The sequence below is a fragment of the Limanda limanda genome, chromosome 5 (assembly GCF_963576545.1).
Source record: "Limanda limanda chromosome 5, fLimLim1.1, whole genome shotgun sequence".
NCBI lineage: Eukaryota > Metazoa > Chordata > Actinopteri > Pleuronectiformes > Pleuronectidae > Limanda > Limanda limanda.
Genome location: NC_083640.1, coordinates 6,282,690 through 6,299,816, shown reverse-complemented (window position 1 = coordinate 6,299,816; position 17,127 = coordinate 6,282,690). Strand labels below are relative to the sequence as shown.

Below are 17,127 nucleotides of genomic sequence, written 5' to 3'. Positions count from 1 at the left end.
ATGTCTAGTGCATTTGTCTGTCTTGTCTCTTTTCTCTGAGTGAATTCTCCTTTCTTTCTTTGCTGTGTTATCTGTGACTGTGACTACGTGGAGTGCTGAAAATAATCTTGTTATACTATGTGCAATGGGAACAACAAGAAAATATGAAACCTATTTAATTAATCTTTATATAAATATGATGCTAGAGCCGACAAACTGTTGGGGCAAAAAAGAAAAACCCGGTGGAAACAGCGAGAAAAACTAGTTTAAAAATACATCTTACTGTCAGGTTGCCAAGCAACTAATAGAGATTCTAAGAAGTCTCTGCACCTGTCCAGGAAAGAGTCCTGGCCCTGACATCCTGTGAAAATGAAACTGTCTTTTCTTGTGATTTTGGTACAAATTCAAGAAATTCAATATTACATTAGTAATTTGAGCTTCAGATGTGTGGTTGGCTAGATTTTGTAACATTCGTACAGTGCCAACCAATTCTTAGTTGTTCGTTCACTAGCTTCTAGTTATGGCTTTGAAGTTATTGTACAGACACAAGCATGGACTCTCCACTTGTACCTTAGAATGTAAATAGGGAAAGATACGTCCAACCTTCTCTTACTCTGAATTTAAGATACTGTATGAAACCTGGAAAAACATACGCTGCAATATGAGTCTGTTTACACACAACTAATTAAGTATTTTCATCATGTATGTGGGATATTTAGCTGTTAAAAACACAATGATCCCCTGAATTCAAAAAAAGGTCCAGGATGATCACAGTAGCGGAAAAACAAACACTGTCCTCTCACTCTGCAGCTTCTTTCTGGGACTCATTGAATCCCAACTGTATTTATGGCACTTCATATGCTTATGTAATATGGCTTTGTGAGTTATCCACCCTGGCTATAAAACCCCGGGCATCGGCAGGCAACAAGGATATCCTGCTGTGAACTGCAGCAGGGATAACAGCTGCCGTGGATTTCTTTGGGCTCGCTCGATCATGTCCGATGGCTCTGAGGCTTTCAGAGGACTGTCACAGAGAGCGGGGCCATTACACACTCTCTCCTATCTGATGGCGAAAAGGTTGAGACCATCAGACCAGCGCTGAGAGCGGCTGTGCTGACAGACCATGGCCGGACAAAAGTGAATCTATGTGCGCCTGAGCTCTCCGCTCCATGGGAAGCCTTTGACATCTCCAGCCAGCTGTGCTGCGAGGGAGAGCTTCTTCCACCATGTTTATCGACTGGGAGCTGTCCTCCTCTAATTGAAAAAAGCTGGAATGGAGACTTTCACTTTGACTCCCTCTTCATGAATAACACATCAATAGCTTTATGAATAACTAATCAATGGGTCTGAGTCAAAGATCAGACACGCATGCTTGCAGAACTTAGATGGTGGAAACCTCGGCAGACTTTGCCTCATTAAAGCCTGGAGAGTAAATATCAACTTGCTATCCGTGCGAGTTGGAGGCAACAATTAACTGCATCACTCTCCTAAAATACACTGGTTACATCCAGAAGTCCCGGACCACACTGTCAGAAGCCTTCCGTGCTGCTTTGTCCTCCTCAGTGCTGCTGGCTGCGCGTGCAGAGAAAGGTCAACTTAATGTTCCGTCATGCCTCATGTTCAGGAAAGTGGGTTGCTTCCTGGGTGGAGATCACTTCTTTATCCATCAACTCCCCTTAAAGACAGCTACTGTACACTGTTGAATATAGCAGTGAGAGTTCTTCAGCATTACCCCGATGTCAATGTGTCATGAATGTTAAGCAGAGGTATGCTGCCGTTAATCCTAACACCTCTGCAAGAAATTAGCTTTCAAGTATGTTTTTCATTTTCCAAAAGGATGAGAATCTTTTAGATGTTCATATAGAACTTAGCCGTGGGTGAGAGTTATCCACGGTGCTAGCGACCCGCAGGTGGGCCAGCGGCGGTAAGAAGCTATCTATTCACTCAGCAGGGAAACCAGCGCAAAATCCATTTCATAGAGAAATAGGGAAAGACGTTTTTCTAAACAGACAGACTACCTCCCCTACCCCACTGTTAGACCACATACATTTGCCAACTGAAGACAGACTAGTGTAAATTTATGATTTGAATGAGCTGCTGCCAGGATGTGGACTCGTTCTTCTGCTGGGAAAACAGCCTGAATAGTGTCTTCAGGTTGTGATGTGTGCAAAAAAATTATTTAACGTGGCTTTAAACTGCTTGGTTTTTGTGTGTAGACTGGAGCTGGATAAACATTTCTGATATCTGTTTACACATTTATAAATACACATTTTCATTAGCAGATCCTGTTAAACCCATTTGTGACAAATTGGAAGTCTGATCTCTATCCAGAGATTATACAGAGAGATTATAATGAGTGAGACGATTCCAAATACACAAGTCTCCTTTAAAAATCACTTTTTGGCAGCCTGAACATTTTTAACAAAAACAACATATGCCTTATTGGTAAGAAAGCCATTTGTTTGTGTGCCAAGCAAACATGCAAATACCAATTTAAAAATTTGAATAGGTTCGGAATAATTCAGGATAAATATTAGCTAAATAGACTAATGGTTTGAAAAGGATGATATTTATTAATTAATACACTTAAACACGGACAAAGACAAGGTGACATTCATGCGGAAATTAGACATAAGGTTTTGCTAGTTGAAAAAAAATTGTCTAATTGAATAATTACAGTTCAGTGTTTAAAATTTCATATCAGACACGTACACATAGTTGACAGTTTAATTTACAGTGAGTGAGTATGGAGTGTATCCATGAATTCAAGTCTCTAACTGATGAACGGCCTGTTAAGTCATACTGCACTGACTGGAGGGAGAGCATTTACAGGTGTAAAGCAGGCAAGACCTGCGAGCAGCGACACAGTTGCATGGTTTACATGGCAACGCAGCATTTTGACCTTTAACTGTCAGCCCATGTACTCTAATGAAGAACAACTGATTTCTAAACATCACCCAAAGGACCAATAAGGAAGAAACCATCCAGTATGCAGGCTTCTCTATTGAATTGTCTCACCAAAATGATACAAAACTGCTCTAAATAAAAGCAGTGTATGTTTTTCAGCCTGTGACACATGCCTCAGTGACAGGACAGTGAGGCTATAGTGCCACCACCTGGTCATGGGTGAATTACACCCTGGAATCCAGCTCCGAGTGCATGGGAGAAAAGGTCTGCGGGAGCCGAACAGACCCACGGACACACGCTGCGACCATACGGAAAACAATCAGGCTTTTTGTACAGAGGCAGAAAAGCTTGTCACAACATCTTCCCACTGGCGGCTCGATGAGAGAGTTTTAAAGGCCCTCCAGGAAGTGAGAATAAAAGTAACTCTGATGGATGCTGTCAAAGTAGCACTGCTGTCACTTGCTGATTGATAGATAAAAACATAAAATTCAAAGTAAAAAACCCTGGAGCTCACTATTAATAATAATGACACAGTAAGTGCGAGACTAAAAAAGTCAGAGCTTTTGTCTTTTTGGATGATAACAAATGTGAAGCTAAGAAGTTTCAAAGCAGCTTTTAACACACAAAAACACCATTCAGCAGACTTGGTAACTTTACTTTACATCCGAAGTCTTGGGCTTCACTTTAACCCAATATTTCTCTGTCACTTCTTCACAAGTGATGCCCCTGGGAACAGCTGACAGGTGAGATAACAGTTAAGTATACGTTTACAGCCACTTAGGATAAAGATCAACACAATAAAAAGATGTGCGTGTTGTATTTCTTCCCTGTGCTTGCATCATTAAATCTGTGGTTTCTATTAAAGTGATGACACTTTTACTACTCGACACATGTTTGTGTGGTTGTCTACACTTCTGGGAAATAGCTGCACTCATGCTACATTGCTATTGGCTGTTTAGACCAAACACATAGTGCGGTGATTGACTTTATGCCTAGAACTAAAGCAGTCCTGCCACAATGTACAATGACTATGAGCTGACGTATTCCCAGAGGAAGGATGTAGTGGTGTTTATCTCAGCTCCTGCCAACCTGTTATATTTCACCCCTGGCTGCCTGACTCTGCTCTTCCTCTTCTTCATCATGTTCATATTGTGCCCTGACAGTTTCCAGAGCAGTGTCGACCTCATGACCACAGGCAGGAAATTGTTTACTTGAAATTACATTACATAACTGTAAAAATATCACAAAAAGGGATATTTTGACTTACTGCTCAAGAGCAGAAACTCATTACATGAGGAACATCACATCAAAGCAGACACAACCTCATGTTGGCTAAATGTATCCTCTCTCACTTTCAAAAGCAGAGATGTGATCAAACAAGAAAACTCAGCTATATATTTAAGCTTAGAATTGAAAGAGAGGGATGAAATTACATTTTTTGATAACTTAAAAAAAGTCCAAACAGTGTCAGTAGATCCACCTGGAGAATGAAAACTGGTTCAGGTAAAGACGACAGCAAGTAAATTGAGTTGGAGTGCTTTTCAAACTGAGACAAGTACATTCATCATGACTTAATGATTAATACTTATACAGTGAGTGGTTAGTGATCTTCCTGAAAGTCAATTTTCGCCAGATGTCCGCTCATTTGAAATTTGCCTACTGTGTGATGAGACTTTGGGATCAGCTGAACCATTTCAAGAACTTGGATAATATTGTTTTAAAATGATTCATGTCCTTGAATCATTTTAAAACGACTGATTGATAGTTATCTCTAAAAAGGAAGTCTTGTTTTTAATTTGTCTGTCTATCTGTCCGTCTATCTGTTGTTTCTGTCAGCAGAAATAGAAAAAAAATGACCAGCAATTTTTCATGACATTTTGTGGAGGGATGGAGCATGACCCAAGGAAGAAGCCATTAAATACTGGATCGGATAAGCGAGGGAATCCAGGATTTTTTCACACTTTGCAAACATGAAATATGGAGATAAAGTGACCAATCAGCCTTGGCGGAGGTATGCACTCTCCAAGTGCCCTTAAAAATCAAGCAGCAAACGTTGAAGGATGGTTACACTGATCTGGAGTCCAAACGTTGAACGTCTCCTGACTTATGAGATTCATAAACTTTATGTTAAATGCCTTGTACTCTCCCAGAGAAACTGTCCTGGTGCACTGGAGCAAGACAGTGACAGTAAATTGCTCTAGTGGAGCTGTCAGGGCTCACTAGGAGAAGTCTGAGTTGTAACTGTACACGTGGTGAGGCTGTGCTGAAAAGGAACATGCTCAGAACAACAACCTCTGTCGGAATAAATAAAGTTTGAGAAAGAGGACTTTGATGTCCGTTAATTTGCCCAACAGCACCTCAGATATGATCGAGTCTTCTCTGCTCTGTGAGCTGGAACACACTTTGGAATAAAATGAGAAGATAAGGTTTTCCTGCCAGTGGTGCGTTGTTGGTGTTTAGTCCAGGGGAACGTCCTGAGCGCTGGGTAACATGAAGACTGTGGCCTGCTTAGACTCCTTCATCTTGTCCAGGCCGAAGAGGAGGTCCAGCTGGGTGACCGGTCGCAACCTCTCCTCATCCAGAAGACTGGAAGAAAGAGGTCAGAGGTATAAAATAAACATATCAACAGCAGCAATTCCATACTACACATTATACTACTCTTTACAGTTAGTACACTGTCAATACAATAGTATATCAATTAATCAATATACTTTGCTGGACATTTTAATCTGACGTACTTTTTATATTTTTAACATACATGTACATTCACACTGCAAGGTGGGGCGACATGTTGCATGGTGAATTCCAAACAGTCAAAAGGTTGAGCGGTCGCCATCGGTCGCCATCTCGGATACGTAGAGGAAAGTGAGTCACCACTAACAAATTTTTAATTTTCGGCCAACGATAATTGTCAGGTATTGTGATAATCATTTCTGATGAGAACTCAACAGCCACGTTTGATTGAAGCACCACCCACTGCTAACTCACACAGTGAGCTACATATGAGGAGCATCCAATTTGAGACACAGCCCGTGGCTTCAGAACGCCACTGACAAATAATCCACAGAAAGACACGACGAACGGCTGAACCATAAATGTAACTGTTATTTACTGTTGGGTTCCTGGAGCGGTTTCACCTCCACCAAGAATTACAATTTGTCAGTTCCTTCACCAGTCAAAGATGAATGCTTTTTAAGTTTACTTTCAGTAAAGGGATTTTGTCACTTTCCCAATGTGTGGATCCCCAAACTGAAGAGCACCAGTGGAGCAACCCCACCACACCCGGGTAAGCACTCGTAGCTTTTTGTTTTTGGACTGAGCTGACACATGGGTTACATAGATCAGATATTTAGTCTTATGTAAAATATGAGGTGCTTTAAAAATCATCCTGATCCACTTGTAACATGAAGCTCAGTTCAATGACACATTACTTTGCTATCAATATTGCAGCACCTGCATATGAGATCTAAACCTGCACTTATTAAGACAATATTTGTACTTTCAACATCTCACAGTCTGAATATTGTTTCAAAAGACGTCAAAGTCAAATAATGAATTTAACAGCCACATATATCTTTCAAAAAACCCACATCGGTCTAACCTCAGAGTGTTAAGGGAACAAAGAGATGCCAGTGGACAGAAGGAATATGAAATCTTGTGGGTGTCTGAGTGAGTCATACTTTTCCTCCTCATCCTCCTCGTACTCCTGTGGCTGCTGAGCAATCTGCCTCATCTGCTCCTTGCGGACGTAGTCCCGCACCCGGTACATGGCAGCGTCGCGGCACAGCTCCCGCAGGTCGCTGCCGGAGTAGCCGTCTGTCCTCTCTGCAATCTCCTTCAGATTAATGGCGTTGCTCAACTGAACAGAAAAGCAGGGCAGCAATATGAGTCAATTATGTACAAATTAACACAAATTTCACAATTTTTTGTTGCTGCCAACTGAAACTGGTGTAATATGGTCACTAAGATAGAAACAAAGAAATTTAATAAATTGTTCCTCAGCTGATAATGGTGAAAAGAAATCACTTACGTTTTCTCCTGCTAAAATCAGCCTCAGGATGTCCTGCCTTTGTCTTGGGTTCTGCAAAGACAACATAACAATAGTTCGTTAGGAAAGAGTCAATCAAATATTATTCGCAAATAAAGGTAAATTCTAGAGTTTTTTATTTAAAATTATACAATGTTTACAAATATTAGGTTGTTTATTTGAATCGAGGAGTGGACCTTTGGATACCTCTGTGAAACAGTAAACATGATTCTTCCAACATGTTTCATACTATATTTATTTTTATTTGTCAACTATTCTACAAACATTGATTGATTATTTATTTAAGCCTCGGAAAACACATTGAGGAATAACACCCTCATTTACAATGGTGCAGAGGGAACAATGAAGAGTTAATACATAGAAAGAAAAAAATAAATAAATAAGAATGAAATAAATATGCATATATCTATACAGTAATACAAGGGAAAAGGTCATAAACAATCATTTTTGACGATTCATTAAAATACTATGGTTAAATCAACTAACAGTTACAATCACTGCAGGAGAAGTCAGTTGTACATGAGATAAGATTTGAGAATTCACTTAATGAAATAACAGTTTTAAATAAACATGAAGACTGTTGCATGTGTCTGCATCTTACCGGGAGACCAACATGAAAAGTGGTGGGCATCCTGCGCAGAATGGCTGGATCCACATCCTGTGGCCTGTTGGTCGCTCCCATCACCATCACCTTTAACGATAGAAACCACAGCGTGAAAACATTATAAAATAAGCACCTGGCAACATGAAGGACAAGTCTGATGTCTCGCTTGTTTTTCTGTACACTCCAATGACAGTTCTTAAGAAACATGAGATCCGGTGTGACTCATTCTCGAGGGTATGAAACAGAATATGAAAGAGCTCTGGTTATGTCACCTGGGTGGTTGAGGATGTGTCCAGACCATCCCACAGGCTCATGAATTGAGCTTTCATCATGGCTGTGGCCTCATGGTCGAGGCTGGAGCGATTCCTGAGAAAGGACTCTAACAAACAGGAGACAAGGGGCGAAATGAAACCTTGAAAACAGAGTTTAAACAAAAGTCATAATAATTCACTGAAATCAACATGTTGAAATTGGTGTGGGCTGTTCCAGGGGCATTGATTAGGATTGTCCTGCTTATACAACAGTATGATATTGCCTAAATCACTATTAGCACTTTGTGTTTTCAAACTCCAGAACTGTGAGGGAGAGAAGCACGGCAAAGATGGACGCTTGCCAGTGTTTTGAAAGGAGCTGAGATATGCCAGTGTGGCTGGATAATTTGGACGGCTCACAAACTATTATGGAGCCAATAAAGACACCTTAGTACTTGATTACCACAGCTCGTGCCAAAAATCACACTTAACAAGATAAAAACTTTTTTTAGGGTTGATTTAACTTTCACTTTGCAATGATGGACAGTTTAGACCAAAAGTGTCTCACTTACTTAAACGCAAATTTTAGACATTTGGAACCTACCAATACGTATAATGTCCATTAAAAAAAAAGTCCACAAAGCCAAATAAAAGAAATATCCTCCATATATTGTAGGACTTTCTAGGAATCATCACATTTTTTTGTTTCCTTTAGAATCTAAGTATTGTCTGCACATCCATGGGAACATTGCAAACAGCTACTGTTAGTAAACTTGATTCAGCATTCTTTCAAAAAGGCCAATTCATCAGAATATAAACAAGTCACGATTGTGTCATGGGGGGCGCTCCCCATGTCCAAATTCCTGACCTACACTGACATGACAGAGGACCTTAGGACAATGAACAGGGGTATAAGTCCGTAAACAGTGCTCTGAAACCTCACTCACTACTCTGTAACAAGCTGCTGAGCAAGAAACGTGCTGCTGGAGAAATATCTTTCTTCTGGGTTTAAAAGCTGCTTTCAGCATTTAAAGGATGACAAATTCTGAAGGAATCCAATTGGTTTTTGGGCATGAAAACAATCATCTAAAGTCTATGACTATCAAATATATAAAATCATCTCTGCATGAAAGAGTGAAGAAGAGGATAAATCACATCTGACACTGCAATAAAGTAACATTTTCCAGGTAATAGATCCACTCACCGATTTCATCAATGAAGATGATACATGGATGGATTTTGGCAGCCAATGAGAACACAGCAGCAGTCAACTTCTGTGATTCGCCGTACCACATGTCCGTCAGTGTGGAGGCCTGAAGGTTGATAAACTTGCACCCTGAAGCTTTGGCTGTTGCCTTGGCGATCATGGTCTTTCCACATCCGGGAGGACCAAATAATAAAACTCCTGTAAGGACATAAAATACACAGTTACTGAGATTCACTGTTGCTTTTAAGAACCTATTTTTTACAGTTCTTCCTTTTCAAATTTCTGGTTCTATGAAATATGTAAGCATAACGATTAAATTAGGATTATTCAAACGATTTTTGGCTTCAATTCTGAAAGAAAATGTGATTTGCATCAACAACTGCTGAACACTGAGGAGATCTTTCTCTCCTTAAATGGTGCTCTCTTCTACATTAGTTAAACCAACATCTGTTCCCACAGAATAAAATTTGTAATAGATACATGACATAAATAAAACTTGAAGTCTAGGAATGGAAGTGTATTTTACGAAGCAGCTAATTCTGGAGGCTGACTCATCCGGAATTTTTGTATAAAACCAAGAGTAAAGCACTCCTCCAAGTGGTCAAATTCAGACCTCTTCATTTTTGTTATGCTGCAGACATCTGCTAAATTAAAAATATAATAATCTTTTCCCACTCTGCCATGAAACCAAGACCAGTTAAGTTTTGTAGTAATGGTTGTCACTCTGAGTTTCTCACGTCTCCGTACAGAAAGTCCACTCTGTGCAACTGTGCGTGATTTGATTCTTATTGTTTTGATTGTATACTCATTTGCTCGAGCACATTTTCGAAATAAATATTGACAATGTTAAAAGATGACTTTCTTCAGCACAATGAGGATCTTGAAATCCTTACATGGTGAACAGTGGACATCTTTCTATACATAGTCCCACACTTCCAGGACAATGCAGCAGGACCTTATCTTGTTGGCAATCAAGGGGTGTTTATAGCTCCACATCTAACAGTAGTCTTCAGTGGCCAAGTCTGTCTCCTGATCTCAATCCAACTTAACACATTTCACTAACAAGCAGTCTGTTGACACAAATTCCTTAACATGAACAAGATGTTGGCCACAGTACAAGCTTGGCAGATCCTCAATAAAGACTGTGAGCGTCTGTTGATGGTATTAGCACAATATCTAAAGCGCACACAGCAAATTCATAAGAGTTACATTTTTGGTGTTGGTCGCATTTGAGCAAAGGAAAAGTTAATTATACTCTGGACAGAGTCAAAACTCTTATATTTAAATCTCAGTTGGAAAATAGTTGGTGTCAAGATGAAGTGTCTTTAAATCAAATCTCTAAGTGTAAATGTATTAACTCTTTACTTTCCATTTTAAACTCAGAACCTGGCTGTGACACCTTAGGAGTCAATTTCAATAAATTAATCCCGCCCCCATCATCAGACACACAGAGTGAAGCAGAGACAGATGATCTTTGACTTGTGAAAACTGCTTTGGGCCGTGAATTTAACTTCACACGGTTTAGCGAGTTAATGAGGAACCTACACTCTGGTCTCACTGGCTAGTTGCCCCGCAGATCAGCGGTGTGTTGGTTGTCTGTTGTTTAGCTATTTATCCAGTACATACGAGTGTTGATAAAAAACTAAATCGATTAGAGGGATTTGAAGTGTTACATTTGAACTCCAAAAAGAGTCAATAATTACACTTATTAAGTGTCACTGTAATCAAATCTGAGTTAATTTAGGTATGCTGATTTTGCTGTGCACCATGTATATTATTCATTAATTATATGAGGGAGATATTCAAGGTTTTCCCGATATTTTCTTTCTTATTCTGTTACAGATCACATCTCATATTTAGTGTAAATTTCAAGATATCAATGTGACATTTCCACTCCATTAGTAGGTACATCACTCACAGTTGCTGTAAGGAGTTAATCAAAGTGTATCTGAGTGAGTGAATGAATATCTATCTGTACAATTTCACCATCCAAGTTCTGTTCAGGCGACATGCTGTGGTACCTTTAGGAGGCTGGAAGAGTTTGGATCGAGCTAAGAGGTGTCGTTTCTGAAAGGGAAGGATGACAGTGTCCTGCAGCTCATTGATAACCTCATCCAGACCAGCGATGTCTCTCCAGGACACCTGCAGAAAGATAGAAGACTGTGAAAACCCTGTCTTTTTGTCTTGTCAGGGACGGTGCAGTGGAAGAGGATGACTACGGTTACCTTCATAGTTTGTGGATCGACTAGTTGAGATGCAATGTTCATCTCATAGTCTGTTAGTTTTACCCCCTCCACACCAATCCTCTTCATCAACTGCTCTGCCTGGAGAGATAAGACACAGCGAATGACAGAAGAACTTAACAGACAAAGAGTAATAAATGCAGCTCCAGTATTTAATGACACTGACGTGACTCTCCACCGTGACCTTGTTGTAATGAACTATTTCATGCGTATGGGATGGACCTACCCTTTTCTTGGCTTGGCTTTTCTGTTTGGAAGTAGGATCCATGGCGTCTAGAACCCATTTGATGCTGTAGTACGTGGCTGCACCAAAGATGGTCAACCTCAGCAACATGCCCACCACCTCATTCCGGGACAGGGGCCGCAGCAGGGCCTCTCGGGGGAGATCTTTGAACGGCATCTCTGCCAGCTGATGTCAGACCATCGGCTGGATGGACAGGTGGGAGAGACAGGAATGAGAGACAGACACAGGAAGACAATAATGACCCTAAGGAACATCAGGATTTACATGCAGGTCACCAGAAGCACACCTAGGATCCACTGTGGTGTCCACTACAATTGAAAATAGTGGTGGGGGAAAAAAATCGATTCTGTTCAGTATTGCGATATTTTGCGCCCGCGATTATATCGATACTGTAGCACAAAATATTAAATATTTTAAATATTTATTTACAATTATATATGTAACAACCCCTGGCTGGCAAAGCATGATGAGGAGAGTTTCAGAGTTTAAAAGATACCTAGTGTGTCAGCGGAAAGGATGTTCTCCACTGCAGGAGATATAGTAACGTCCCAGAGGAGCACTTTAACATATGAGCATGTTGACCAACTCCTTTTTCTGAACAAAAATGCCAATATTCCCAAATGAATTTAACATTTTGGGTCATGACCTTGCAGGTCTCAATCTGATTGAAGCTCTAGGTTACTCTTATTTATATGATTGAGCTCAGTGTTCATGTGAGAGGTCTCCTATTCAGAAAATAATTACAATGGTCCTGTGTACTGAATGTTCAAGGACAAAGTTTTTGCACTACCCTTTCTTAGTTTTTGCACTTCAGTTAATGTGTAGAAGACAATGTTGTTCACAGAATTAAATGTGACATTCGAAGTGAGTTGAGCAGTCTTATTTTCCTCATTTTTTGTAATGCCTTTGAATAATATGGGGGACATGAATCGCAATAAATCCCAGAATCGAATCGCAATACTTGCAGTATCGCAATATATCGCAGAATCGCAATACTATTGAATTGTGGCCCAAATATCGCAATACTATTGAATCGTCAAATTTTTGCCAATTCCCACCCCTAATTGAACATCCCTGTATTTTCAGCAAAACAATTCAAAGTGAGTGAACTCCAGCTCTGGTTGAACACCCAAACACACCAAGGAAGACTGTTGGTAGCTTAAGCTACATTTAAAAACAGGATTAGTGTTAGCATAACGTAAAGCTACCTGGATCAGATGTGGGCCGAATTAAAGAGTGGATCAGAGGGGATCAGGGACAAGTCGTAATAAATGTTTTCCATATATAAAGCTGGACATATGTGAAGTAAAGCATTCAAATCCCAAAATTTTTAATGACAGCTCGGGTTAGTCTTGAAAAACAGTTCCCCCAGTTCAAGCTAACCTGACAATTTACAATATCTACTACCATTATAAGAACTTAGATGTTTTTATACCCGCACCGGTTGACAGTATCCACGGTTTAACACCACGGACCGGTGATTAATTTGCAAGTTAGCATCTAAAGCTAACCCAACTGCAACTAGCAAGCACCAAACTGCCACTGTGGGGTCGTGGCATTTGAAAATAAACCCGAAGAAGAACTAAACATGTGACTTGTGCTCGTTATCCGTGTGAACATCAACACAGCATCACTCATTAGACACAGAGACAGAACGGGTTTACTCACTAACTACAGCGAGGAGCAGCAGCGGTGTCACCACAATGCAAAACATTAGCATCGACGGTGCACCACGTATTGCCGCTCGGGTGGGAACAAACGCGTTGGTTCCGGGGTTCGATACGAAGAGTTTCACGCAGTCAGCCACAGGATGGCAGAGTTTCCACACGGATGATTCACACACCAGCACCACGGTTTGTGAATGAGAACACAGGGATGTCACACAGTAGAGGAAGAGTAATGTCCTGGTATTTAAGAGTTGAACAAATACCTGTGTGGGAGTTTGAGGGGCAGTGATCGGTGTAATTTGAGGTTGATATCAGGTAAAGGTGGTGAGGCAGGTTTGAGTTAAGTACTTCTCTATCGTTCTCAATTCTCAGAGGAATACATTTATCTAATAAAGAAGTGTATTTTTTTTTAAATAAAGCACATTCAAAACAACCAGAGTTGTCCACAGTCTACAGAATAGTAATAAAAAAACAATATGGAGAGTCAATAGCCTGAGAGAATATCAAGGTCTTCAGTTTAACCTTACGAAGGGGAATCACTTAATTGTCAAAGATGATCTGTTCAAAAGTTTTGTTGCAGCAACAGTAAAAGCACAATCACCTTTAACCTCCAGCCTTGGCCAAGGGGCAGCCAGTAGCTTAGAGTTCTAAAAGAATAGAAGAATAGGCGAAGAAGAAGAAGAAGAAGAAGAAGAAGAAGGTATGTCAGGACTCTGGAGCTTTCTAATGTTGCACAGCTGTAATCCTTCACACTTTTTGTAGTTAGGGTGGCACTGTGTTCATCACTGTCACGTCCGAGCAAGACATTCTTTGTGTGGAGCTTTGCATGTTCTCCTGTCTGTCTCCTGTGTGGGGTTTTCTCCGGGTACTCCAGCTTCCCCCCCCCCCACGGTCCAAAGACATGCAGACTGGGGATTAGGTTGATTGGAGGCTCGATACTGATCGTTAATGTGATTGCGAGTATGAGTGGTTGTTTGTGTCCGTATGTTGGCCCTATGATTGACTGGTGACCTGTTGTTCAGGGTGCGACCCGTCACCCGTCTCTAACCCAGCCAACTGGGATTGTCTTAAGCCTCCCCCTGCCCGAGAAGCGTTATAAAACGTGTACTTTTTGGTGTGCTAAAAGCTATTTTAAATTCAAAACCAACTTTAGTATTTGGCTGCAGACGTCTGGATTTGTTGATTAAACCATGATTGGAAACCAAACAACCAAGCATAACCTGGGGTAGTCTCCATGCAAATGTGCCCCAGTCAGCGGTAGCTTAAATCTGAAGCCCTAATCTGTGTTTGGTTTCCACTCATTTTCAGTGCTGTCTGATAATGGATAATTCAGTCTTCCAAACTGCAGCCTCACAGATAAGGCTGTAACAAATGGGCTTCTCCTACAAGCAATTCATCACACATGGGCCAAAGGGATTGTTCATTGTCACAGATTGCAGAGGTACATTTAAATAATGCTGTTGCTGTTTGTGCACACACCAAGACTGGTCTCTGCATCAGGATTTCATCAATGCATCACAGACTTACGCTGTTCAGAAGAAACTGAAATATAGAAGTATATAAAAGCCCACTTTAACTCCGTAGATTGCAACATTTTGAATCAAATGATATAATGAATACACAGATTTAATTAGGTGTTTTTTGATCCGAGACTCACAGTTCTTATGCAAATATAAACAAAAACATTTCATTGTAAGGGAAACCTCACATGCAGGACAAGGAGTACAACCTGGCCCAGTTTCCCCCAGTGTTCTGGGAGCATAATTAACTGTATTTTGAACAATGTGCTAGAAAAGGGGGGATTGTTTTCTTTTCTTTGTCTCACTCCTTTGTAGCTTAATTAGTCGCCCAAATTGGATGCAAAATTCCCTCCAGGACAGTTCTGGCTCCAGAGTCCAGCGTGGTTAAGTCCACCCTTGTTGTGGTAAATGGCACACAGGCTGCTATTGCTCACACCTTTGGCTGTGAAAATGCTTCATAAAAAGCTTTAATCCCCCTGTACTGCGGCAGCGAGTCCCAGGAGATAGCAGCCTGACAGGGCCATTTTGACGGGGGTGGGCATGAAAGCACAGGCCTGTGTATCTGCAAAGTGCAGCTGGGGCTCCGTACTCCCACAACGCCATGCACCTTGGCCAAACAACCACTCTCAAGCGGGTGGACGGGGGGAAAAAATAAAATAAAAGAACAACAACACATTGAGCTCCCAAGGCTGTCGATACCTCCACCAGACTGAAATAAAACTTGAAGGTTATAAACACAGTTTTAAAGATAAATACAACAGCCGATTCCTACAAAGACATATTGTGGAGTAATGGCGTCCTGAGCAAAGAAGACACGCTTCTTCTGCATGTGTTGTCATCCAAGCTTCGTCGTCCAAGAAAGATGGCTCCATGCTAATAGCTATGTGATTGAATCATATCTCATGGAGGCTTCGACTCCACCGACCCACTGATGAGACGTCTGACTGATTCATTATTTTACCAGTCTGCATAGTAGCTACAGCTGGACTGTTTACTTGGCTGGTTTCCTGCACACTGGGTTACTTTATTGTATTGGCCACGTTAACACCCTGCAGAGAATATAAAGGAAAGCTGTGGCCGACAAAGCAAAGGTTTGGTCCAAGACGATGGCGCTGGTTCGACATCCATCCTGCACATTTATATGTATTTTTTTTTCATACTGGTCAGTGGATATGCACTGCGCGTGTTATTCTTTTTAACACTTCAGCAAATGTTGCAGTTAATTAACCTTTCAATCCTCAAGGAAGAGACATTACCTCTGGCAGGATAAAGAATCACTAGGGAGTGGATTATTCATTTTCCCTGTTAGCAGGAGCAACGGAGAGGAGTTAAAGAAGAAACACTTAAGTGCTGGCATCGGAGCGCTCACATGATTATATTTGCTTTTCACCATATGTGGGCTGTCGTTTAAGTCCACTCTGTAGTAATTGAGTTCTGTCTATAAGGAAGATAGTGATTTCTTTGAGGCTTGACAATGTGCTCGGTATAGGAAGTTAAGTGCAAGAGTATGAGTTTAAGGACTGGCTTTATTAAGAGCTACTAAATCATTTTCATATGATTTTTATGTCAGGCATATGCGATTACTTTGATCAACATTTTTCTATTGCAAGGTGACCGGATTTAATGCCTTTCTTTTGTAAGTTGTCTTTTGGACACTTTTATAATTTACCCTTTAGAAAAACGGGCATGGGTCATATCTTTTTATTAACAGCTCATTAAGATGTACATATTGACATATCAGGTTATTAGAAAATGTGAAACCCTCAAAGTATATGTCCACCGATTATCAGAATTTAGAAGTGCAATATTACCAAAGAAAATGGATAATCACACAGATGGCTCTTTCATAGCTCAACTCAACAGTTGTTCATATGAATGGCTTGTAACTGATAAAGCATTAACAAAGGCACCAGTTGCATCTTATAAACCCTGATAACTGGTGATAATCAGTCTTGCAGTTACTGTGTTTTCAAAGATGTATTAATAGTTGCAGGTATAAACACACAATGTACTGTATGCACTCTCCACACCACAACTAGACTGCTATTCTCTCTCCTTGTTCCCTTTTCTGGCACCCATCAGCTGCCAACTTTTCAGCGATGTAATAAAAAATGATTCATGTCTATTATATGTGAAATAAGCCCATAATTGTCATTTGGCAAAGATAAAAAGACAGAGGGATGAGCAGACAAGGGATGCATGAAAGAGCCAATGTCTGGGTGAGGCCCGATACAGCTCAACAAAGGGATTTCACACGGTGCTGTGGCTTCCTCGGGCATCCCGCACTCTTTGTTCATCCTGCCAAGGTAACTCACGCACGCCGACAATCCACTGACATCGCCAAAGAGAGAAGATTACAGCTGTAGACTCCACACTGACAGCTCTCCGTATACCCACAACTTCACACTCCTCACCATGGTTACAGAGACACTGATAATGCAAGAAAAAACAGTGTAA

The 17,127-nt window shown here is 40.8% G+C and overlaps 1 protein-coding gene across 1 annotated transcript; it reads right to left on the bottom strand.

The window, feature by feature from the left end:
• Window positions 1-2,576: 2,576 nt before the first annotated feature.
• On the bottom strand, window positions 2,577-13,183 carry atad1a (ATPase family AAA domain containing 1a). The gene is made up of 10 exons (XM_061071693.1): window positions 13,152-13,183; window positions 11,466-11,666; window positions 11,222-11,320; window positions 11,018-11,138; window positions 8,994-9,194; window positions 7,811-7,917; window positions 7,536-7,625; window positions 6,917-6,967; window positions 6,567-6,745; window positions 2,577-5,472 (listed from the first exon to the last, which is right to left on the bottom strand). The coding sequence occupies exons 2-10, from the start codon at window positions 11,637-11,639 to the stop codon at window positions 5,343-5,345; spliced, it is 1,152 nt and encodes a 383-aa protein (XP_060927676.1). The 5' UTR covers window positions 11,640-11,666; window positions 13,152-13,183; the 3' UTR covers window positions 2,577-5,342.
• Window positions 13,184-17,127: the final 3,944 nt, after the last annotated feature.